Source organism: Protopterus annectens, chromosome 1.part1 (genome assembly GCF_019279795.1).
Source record: "Protopterus annectens isolate FY-2018-M chromosome 1.part1, PAN1.0, whole genome shotgun sequence".
Lineage (NCBI taxonomy): Eukaryota > Metazoa > Chordata > Ceratodontiformes > Protopteridae > Protopterus > Protopterus annectens.
The window spans coordinates 907,488,876-907,499,171 of NC_056726.1; the positions used below are offsets into that span (position 1 = coordinate 907,488,876).

The window sequence follows — 10,296 nt, forward strand, 5'->3', positions numbered from 1 at the left end:
GGTGGGGGCATTTTCAGGGAAGAACAGCCCAAGGCACATGGACCAAATAAGAGACACATCTGCATATCAATGTCCTGGAGATGAGATCGGTACAATTGGTGTTGCAGTACTTTCGGGACTCTCCCTCTGGGGACAGTTGTGATTCAGACGGACAACATGTCAGTGGTCTGGTACTTGAACAAACAAGGAAGAACCAGATCCTATCCCCTTGGTTGAGAGGCTGTAAGAGTATGGCAGTGGGCTACATCCATCCAGCACTTGCTGATAGCAACGCACATCCCGGGGAAATCCAACGTGATTGCAGACAAACTTAGCAGGGCAATTTTGTTGCCTCATGAGTGGTCCCTCAAAAATGAGATAGCGGAGAGAATATTCGGCAGATGGGGCCAGCATTGCTGCGATCTTTTTGCCTCCCACATGAACACAAAATGCAGAAGCTGCTTTGCCCTGATTCCCCCTCTGGGAGATTTTCCAAGGGACGCGCTCGTACACAATTGGCCTCCGGATCTCCTCTGTGCTTTCCCACCAATTCCCCTGATACCCAAAGTACTACAGAAAGCAAAAGCCCTGGGAAGGACCATCATTCTAATAGCCACTCATTGGCCTTGTCATATTTGGTTCCCCTTCCTTCGTCTTCATCTGTTGGAAGAGCCTTGGATTCTTGACCCAGTTCCAGACCTTCTGACGCATTCGTCAGGGGCTCTTTATCCCTCTCTTCAGTCCCTAAAATTGACATCTTGGCTGCTCCAATTCCCATCATAGCCAGGTTCCATAACCTCTCAAACGAAACACAGCATATTTTAATATCCTCTTATAAGTCCTCTACTAGAAAGTTGTACCTTAGCAAATAGAGGAGATTTTCTATATGGGTTTCTTAGAATAACACTGATCCCTAAAAAGCCCCCATTTCCTCTATATTAGAATTTTTGACTATGCTTTTCAACAAAGGAGCGGTGGCAGCTACAATTCGAGTACAGCTTGCCACCATCTCTAATTTTCATCTTGATGTTAAAGGATTTAACATTATGTCACACAAGCTATCCAAAGCCTGTCTCAAAGGGACCTTTCACCTCAGACAACCAGTGAAATCCCCTTATACTCCATGGAACCTAAATTTTATGTTTTCACACATTATTACTATCTAAATGGTTATCTGATTGCATCACTTTCACTTAGCTGCCAATTTACCCCTACAACACAAAATTAAGGCTCATTCTACCAGAGCAGTGTCCACATCCTCTGCTTTTTCTGCTAGACTTCCTATAGACAATATTTGTGCAGCAGCCACTTGGTCAAAACCTCATACCTTTATCACTCATTACAAAGTTGATAGGGCCTCCTTTGGTTCTACTGTCCTGAAAAACATATTCCCGTGAGCCACCCGAGAAAGATGGTGCTTGGGACACTACCCATCTGTAAGAATGAATGGCTTTACATAAAGAAGTTATGTACTCACCATAACGTTCCATGTGAGTTGTTCATCTCGCCTTCATTCTTACTTCCCACCCTCCTACCCGCTCCAGGGTTTTTTTCAAGGACCGAGATACTAGTTTTATCATGGTTGCTCTGTCTTTCTTATGTTTTTTATCTAAAAAAGTGATAGAATGGTATATGGTATTATTAGAGGCAGCAAACAAGGTCTGAGGTAACTCAAGGTGCATCATGGGATAGGGACTTGGCCTTGAGCTGTCTGAAGACCTCGAGCTTTGTAGTAGGCCGGCTCGGAGCCAAGAATCGGCTCCGAACCCATCCCTAAGAGTGAAGGCGAGATGAACAACTCACATGGAACGTTACGGTGAGTACATAACTTCTTTTGTAAATGGGTGGGCACAGTTCACAGTACAAGCAGAAATGAAACATTCCTTGTTGTCTACTGTAAAGGATGGCAGCGTGCTTGAGTATAGGAATTCAGATAGATGTACCTGGCAACTAAGTTTGAATTCCATAGCCCTATATGGCTACTGTCTTCCTTCCCCACTGATTTTTGTTAACATACTTGTGCTCCTTGGTTAAATCTAGAAGCATTGATCACCGTAGTATAAATTCTGCATGTCATGCTTTCTTGAAAGATCTTCTTTCTTTTAAGTTAAACAAAGAAATTTTTCATATACCATAGCTCATCCTCACTGCACTGTCAAGTTTAAAATGGTATACTTGGTTGAATAGTACTTTCACTGTGTTAATTCCTGTACCTGCAGTTAATCATTATAAATGTGCCTAATATGACAGTATATAATTGTTTGTGTTACAGTATGATATTATCCTATCTTCCCAATATACAAGTGTGGCTAGATGTATCTTGGTAATTTGTATTTCATTTTAGTATTTAGCCTTCACTGATTTAGCCCTCACATAACAAAAGTAGATTTATTTAAATGGAAAATTTGACTTCTATTTTGAAGTTGTTTTCTTATACTGATGCAGATTGTAATTATTTTTTTCTTTTTTTTTTAAAAAGTCCGTCCTCCTCTGAAGAAGCGATTCAAGCCTGCAGAGGTTGAAGCAGTCCAAAATGATTTAAGAAAGATGTGCAGTTACACCAAGATTCTGTCCACCAAAAAGAACTTGGATCATGTTAACAAAATCCTTAAAGCCAAGAGGTTGCAGCGGCAATCCAAGACAGGTAATAATTTTGTGAAGAAAAAGAGGGGGCGTCCACGGAAGCAGCCTCTTCCTTTGGATGTAGACTGTGTAGACCAAATGCCAATCCTGGAGAAGTGCATTGATCTACCCAACAAACGGGGTCACAGACTTTGCTCAAATGCTGCAGCATTACAGTCTGCTGTCCGGGACTCTGTCATGGATACAATTGAGGCTGTGATTCATATGGCCCGTGAAACCCCACCTTCAAAGACACCACAGGATGGGAAGAGAAAACAGAAAGAGCAGGAAGAAGTGAAAGTGAAACGAACCAGGAAAGCCAGAGGTACTGAAAGTGAAACTACTCCCTGATAACTAAATTCAAAATATTTTTAGCATAACTGCTAAAAACAGATGTACTGGAATCTTTTAAGACTGTCTCAGGCCCATTTGAAAAGAAAGAAAAGCTGTAACACCAAACATCATTGTACTTTTTTTTTTAAACTAGTGGCAGGCAGGTTGGTTCAGATCTGGCTGATCAAGTACTTTGGTGATACCAGAAGTAGAGGTTATATTAATTAAGGTACTTAATTTACTAAGCAGTGTGGAGTTATGACAAAAACAAAAACAATTATGTCTGAGTTCCTTCTGGATGCAAGCTCTTCTGTTAGGAACATGATATTCGTACTACCAGCATATCATAATTAGGTGTACAGATAAAGCAACAGTACATGATGTTCACTAAGAAATGTGAATTTGAACTCTTTTACAACCAATCCAATGCTGACATTTCAACATACTGGTCTTTTACAGCATTGTACAAACTGTCACGTGTGTTGCCATGGTGTTTGCTGTTGGCAGAGATGTTCATGGGCCTTCTGCATGTTTAACAGTGGTCATTGTGGTAGGAAGTCTGCTTTAGCCACTATTTCAGACCTCCTTGCCTATTTCTGAGGTCTTGTGACAATTCAGGCAATATAAACTGAGCCTTAAGCAATTATTTGCATACCCAATCACTGTCCACAATAATGTAGATAATTTTGTCACTGTCTAATCTGAGTTTTGTAGATGGCAGGAATCTGACCAAAAATCGTCCATAGCAAATTAGGCATATTCAGTTGTATGTTTCTTTGGTGGCAGTATTAATATGAAAGGTACTTTCAAGTAGAAAAGAACAGAAAAAATCATCCTGTAGTAATACGTTTGAGAACTCCACTTATTTTATTTATGATTCCAAACTGGTAGTTTGAAAAACTGTTTATTATTTTAGTAATGAAGGTGGCTGTCGTAATTTTTCAGATATGTTGTATAAGGGATTTAATATACTTGTCTTAAAAATATTTTTTTAATTGTTCCAGGGCGCCTGACATTGCAGTTCTATGCCACGCAGAATCAGAAGTTCTATGTGTGGTTGCCTTAATAAATTAAAAGTCTTTAACATTTTTGTACATAATATAGTAATACAGCCATCAATCTGCGTGGATGCAAACTTTGTGCACAAGGTCTCTCATTTGGTCTGTTGAGTAATACAAGCAAATACACTTGTTAAGTTCTGAATGTAACATGTTCAAACCTTCCTAAGAGAGCCATTGCCCACTATTTAGTTTAAACAAAAATAAGTAAACTGTCAATGAAAATTAAATGTTCATTAATGTCAGTGTTCATTTGTGTTTTGAAATGGGATTAATCAGTACTGGTAAATGTGTTTGCTTTAATGTGTAGTTAAAGGCAAAAAACATGGTGAATTAGATGTTGAAGGTTTTTGGGCAGTAATAACCCAATAAATTAAGAATAAGGTCACCTTCTTTTAAGTAAGGAACATCAGTTGATTACAACATAACCATCTGTAACTCAGAGAAGTACTGCATTTAGCAGCATATGCTGCCTTTTCTGTGTTTCTTCACTGTGCTTCAAAAACAGTTTCACTGTGTGCTACTGTTGTGTATCTGCTGTTCTTTTCTTTAACATTCATCTTTTTCTGATTGCCCTTAGATAGCCATGAATAACGTTTTGAAATGCACATCTGTTAAGCTTTTACATTGTTGTCACAGTATCTCTGTCTGTATCCCGTCATGCATGTAATCATCACAGATGTAAACCACATTATATGCACTTAAAACAGTTCAGAACAAGTACCTGAACTGCAAACACATTCCAAAGTATCACTATGGCTGTCAGAATTGTACATTTCTTCTCAATAATGCCACAGACATCTGACATTTGACAACCAGAATCTGGTGTGCACACTTCTCCCCACCTCCCAAACCACCCTTCATATTTTGACATAACTGAGGAATAAGATATAACATTTTTCTTTTTTTATATGACCCTTCTGTTTTAGTTAAATACATTTGAAAGAAGTATGTTCTAATTTCGGGTTGAGATTTTTATACGAGTGGGATGGGCCACCAGGACCACAAAGTGTGGTCATTTATCCCTGACTTAAAAATGAGTAACAATACGTAGTTAAAAAATACATTGCCTGAACAACTTTCTTTGTGACTGAGTTCTCTTGCCTTGTAAATATTAGATGCAGCAGTGGATCATACTAAAATAAGTCACATTTTCCAGAACCGTACACAATCTCCAGGTGATGTGTTAACCTTTACCTTTTTCACTGTATTCAATGTATATATTTTTTAAAGGATATTTCCGCCTCATTATATACTGTAAAATGTGGTGAGAAACATTTCCCGACATACAATTCTTCATTGGCTATATATTTTTTTGGTTTAAAATCCATAAAAATCAGGAAAAAGACTGAATGCACTAAAAGAGTTGTTAATACATAATGCAGCTAAAATTCTTGTTTAAAAGTGCAAGACCCTACACACAGTAGCTTATTTTAATAAATACCACTACCAAAATAACATGAAAAAGGACTGCATTAAGAAAAATTGTATACATTCTGAGTTACAGTTTTAACCATAGGTGGTGGTATTAAGTGAGCAAAATATATCAAGGTAATTTTGTTCAGTAGATTTACAAGACTGAGTTACTGAAATGTTAGCTGCAAAATGTTCTTAAGGTGACAATAGCTGATTGATGGATCATAATAGCCAGGCATACACAAAGGTATGCTGCCAGGATAGTAGGGATAACATGTCACTAAAATGATTGATGTTTGTGGACATGTGCAGTATATTTATAAATTACACAATATAAAGTAACCTACAGCACAGTTTGTCTTACAATTATGCTTCTACTTTTACTACTAATAAACCTAGCAGCTTGTTTCAGTGTAGTTCCATGTGTTGTAGGGTGGCATCCATACTGTCTTCCTTCCTGCTTATTTGCTGAATGTGTTGCTGTCTTCGGGTGGGATTTGTTTACAGCTTACCAAGCACATCACTGTTATGAGTAGTACTTCAGTGAAAGGTACTGTTCACGAGTCATGGAAGGAACTTGGGGGACTTATAAAAGTCAGCTATGTGGTATATTGCCCTCATCTACTCTCCAGATTCCCACACATATGTATGTGCACACACACACACACACACACACACACACACACACACACACACATGTACACAGGCACACACAGCGGCAGTCTTTCAGTAAACCTTGTTATGGGGATTTTGCCTAGGTTTTCACGGCTACATATAAGAGCATATTGCCAATAGATCATGCCAGGGGAAAAATAAAAGCAGTTATCTTCCTATCATTTATAGCAGTCTGTTTATCAGGAATCAGATGCCACTTTCCATTGTACGGTACCACAGTAACTGACATTTGAGGCATTGCTGAACACAGAGAGAGTGTGGCTTTCTTTTTAATAAACAATGCTTGAGCCTCATTTTCACAGTGAGCATTCTCAAAACAGGCAACTAGCCTTTCAATAGAAGTAAAAAAAAAAAAAAATTGGACTGTAATCCTGAACGAACTAAAAGCACATCCTAATTGATTTGAACATGTACGTTGTATTCTTTAAAATGCCTATCTGTGTAATAAAACACTACAAAATAATTAGATTATAGAACCGCTGCCAATAAAGTAAACATGGGCATACTTAACCCCATGTTGTTTATCTTTGTTTTAAAGCTATTTCTTAATTAAAAGTGCACATCAAGTGTTATATATGTATATAATAAAAGAATGGGGCACAAGATTGTTTTTCAAGTCGTGCTGGCTAAATTTCAGTTTGTATTCATAAGTGGTTTTTAAAAGCCTTTTTTAAAGTGTATTTGCATGTTCTATTGTATGTAAACATATTTTAGAGGAAAACAAATTGTATTTGTATTTTAATTGAATATAGAAGCAAGAAAAAATTGTACATTGTTTGAAATGTTCTTTTTTGTAACAGTTTTTATTCATGAGGCATTTTTGTACATTTCAGAAATGGATACAGACTTGCTGTTATTTGATGCTTTAGATACATCTGGCATGCTTTAATGTCATGCTCCTTCATGATCTTAGATGTTGGTTTTTAAGCATTTTTTATAAAAAAGAAAAAAGAAAGCTCATTTTTTTTCTCTACCCGATCAGGTAGTAGCAAAGAGCACTTAAAAAAAATTAATCTTATTCATATGTTATTCATTGTGTGAAATAAAGGAATTCAGTTCAAAGTAATGACATGACTGGAGTGCTTTTTTTTTTCTTGACTGTCATCTGTTTTGTATCAGATAGCTCAGCTTTCATTTTGCATCTGTAATGTGTAAAAAAAAAATACACACACACATATGTAATAAATGTGATAGTTTTGTTTTACAAAATACAATAGAAAAATGAAAATTTCCAGTGAAAGCAGAGTACCGTATGAATAAGCAACTAATTAATCTAAGAAGTGCTGTTAGTATGAATATGTATATTCCTAGCAATAGATTCCTACCTGTTGTATGTTAGTACAACAACATGTTGAGCCCTGCTTTACTTAGGTTGATAGCCACTTCACCTTCTTCCTGCCTCCTCGTACTATCAGAGACCCAAACTGTGTGAGACCTTGGATACAGAAACTTAGCTAACCAGGTTCATAAGTGTATACTAGGCTAATGACCACTAGGTCCTTTATAAGCCTAGCCATACAACCTAAATGTGCTTCACAAGTTGTGTTTTAAAGGTTATTTTACGGGGGTGTATGTTAGTTAGAGCATGATTTAATGGCTACCTCTGCCCATGAAACACACAGCTGGTGGACCAGGGTTAAATTTTCAATTTCCTTTCCACTGATCCAGGTTACAGTTGAATAGGGTTAGGGAAGGGCTGTGCTTCCCATGAATGGGAAGCCTTTTCCAGAGAATGGGGCATAGCTCTCTCTCAACCCCTTAGGACAAAAAGTCTGGAAAAAGCCAAAAATAATGTTGGGGCAAATCCCCAAAAATAGGGACACATTTTAAATATTCCTCTTACAAACTTAGAAAGTTGCTAGAATAAAAGGTCTTGTGTCACCATGCATTTTCTGAAGGATATGAAATCTGAAACTCAAATGCCTGTCTATTTTGTGAATTCAGTCATCACTGATTTGCCAAAAAATCCAGAAAACTACAAATGTTTTGAAGAACAGACCAAAAACATGAGACAAAATGGAATGGGGATTCGCTGAGATACATACCTGCCCTCCAACATGTCCAATTTAAGTGGCAAGCAAAGTTTAAATCCTTAGATCTGGTAGTTCTGATGGTGTTCATTTTGTGGATATGCAAAAATCTATCAGAGTGGGATTCAAGGATGGCCTTGTATGCCAGGCATAAACTGCCAATCAGCAGTCTGTTGGAAGCAGAGTGTAGAAATAGGGCATTGAGGAGTTCTGCATAGGACATTGTGTTTTCACCGTGTATTCTTTTTATGAGGAACCTCTGCGGACATTCCAGTTGTATGTGCCTGGTAAGGTAAATGCAGAAGGGGGAGTGATACTCAGTGTGGCATGATGACTTCCCTGGACCTAGATGGCATGCCCTTACGTATATGTTGAGTGACATAGAATGATTTTCTTGCAGCTTTAGATAGATGTATGAAAACCAGGTTTCTGTCTACATGAGTCCCCTGACTACTGTGTCTACTTTTAGGGGTGTTTTATCAATGAGGTAGTTTGCTAAGTGGCTGAAAAAGTACTATGACACATTTCTTGGCATTGAGTTTTAAGATGTGGCTTTGACATCCATCATTTGTCTGTTAGAACTTTCTGAAGATGTTAGTATCTTGGGGTGTTTCTTTTATAGAATCTAGTTTGCATTCATCTGCAAACTTGGTAAACCAGATGCCCTTGACATTGCATTGACTTGCAAAAAAATAGATGCCAAACAGGAGCAGACCCAGCACAGAGACCTGGGGGACTCCACTGGTGACTGGCTTCTTTGTGGAGGTGGTCTATCCAATCCTAACTTCCTGGGTCCTGTCTGTGGGGCATCTGGCTATTCAGCATGTTAAATAGGGGTTTAGGCCTAATTCTGTGAGTTTGTTTACAATGCTGAAGAGGGGTATTGTATTGGGTGCCTTATCCTGGTCAAGGTAGGCAGAATGCAACATTTTGCCCTCACCCATTACCTTGGTGATCTTTTCAAAGAGTCCACCACACCAAGTAGACAGGACCTGCCTTTGACAAAACCAGATGGGGTTGGGTCCAGTGTCTAAGTTTCCTATGACATTCCATGATAATTCTTTCCATGGCTTTGCATAGGAGACTTGTCAAACTAATGGGTCTGTAGTTTCCAGAATCGGTTGATAGTGCACCCTTATGCAGAGAGATGACTGCTGTAATCTTCCATTCACATTGCATGAAGCCTGTGCAGAGACTATGGTTGAAGAGTGACTCTAGTGCCCTCATAGGTCATATTTCAGGCTATTTAGGATGCATCCTGGGATATTATCAGGGCTTGTCAAAGCTGTATTCTTGGCCTTAGAGAGTACATCTAAGACCTGCTGTCTTCTGACAGTTGGAGGGGTTATATTAGATGGTTTTTCTTGAGGGGGCAGCTGGAGGTGATAGAGCGGTAAAGTTGGAGCTGAATTTGTTAGCCAGAAGATTTGCTGTATCTCCTGGTTTCATGAACATGGCTCCTTTTGCCAACAGTTCGGCACACTGTTGTGTGCTGCCTTTGAGGTATCAAGAAGGTCTTATGGTTGTTCTTGGCATGAGACGCCATCTTTACCTCAAAATTTGCTTTGTTGGACTTACTTAGTCCTTTTAGTTGTCTGTCTATTCAGTCTGATGAGAGAGTTTTTATTTTTTTGGTGGTTCACTTCTTAATTATAGTTATGACTTTTTTTTCTTTTGTTGTACAACATCTTTAATTTTGGATTTCACCAGGGTGGTTTTTTGAGATAATTGTGGGCTTAATTCTGGTAGGCACAGCAGCCTGTATGCAGTAATTGACATGACTGTACATAGCTTCTGTGAATAATTCTGAGTAGGATGTTGTGTTATCTGGATTTGGATGGGCTTGAAATTTTGACAAGTTCAAGTAGTTTCCAACTGTTACAGCTTTTGCTGAGGTTACAGAATTGATTCTTATTTTGAGAGAACTGCTTTGTGGTCTGACTTTACCAGAGAGGACATGACATTTGCAGGGGGGGGGGAGCTGGGGGGATGGGGTCAGCGTTCTCCCATATTTGTGAGTACTGGGTCCAATATGTTTGTTCTTCTAGTAGGCATGTACTGTAACTGGTCCAGGGTATTTGTGTTTTCAAAGTCTAATTTTAAAATTTCTGTGCCTGCAAATTTGAGGTTGTATAGGATTCCCAGTTTAGTCAACCAGGAGTGTGGTATTTGGCTGAATGGTG

At 38.5% G+C, this 10,296-nt stretch overlaps 1 protein-coding gene across 1 annotated transcript in view; it reads left to right on the forward strand.

Annotated features, from left to right (window-relative positions):
• The window catches only part of LOC122807903 (SET-binding protein-like), a 54,625-nt gene extending 47,476 nt beyond the window's left edge, over positions 1–7,149 (forward strand). Inside the window, exon 2 of the mRNA XM_044078980.1 lies at positions 2,459–7,149. Coding sequence (XP_043934915.1) covers positions 2,459–2,952 — 494 coding nt within the window. The 3' untranslated portion in view covers positions 2,953–7,149. The remainder of the gene's footprint in view (positions 1–2,458) is intronic.
• Positions 7,150–10,296: the final 3,147 nt, after the last annotated feature.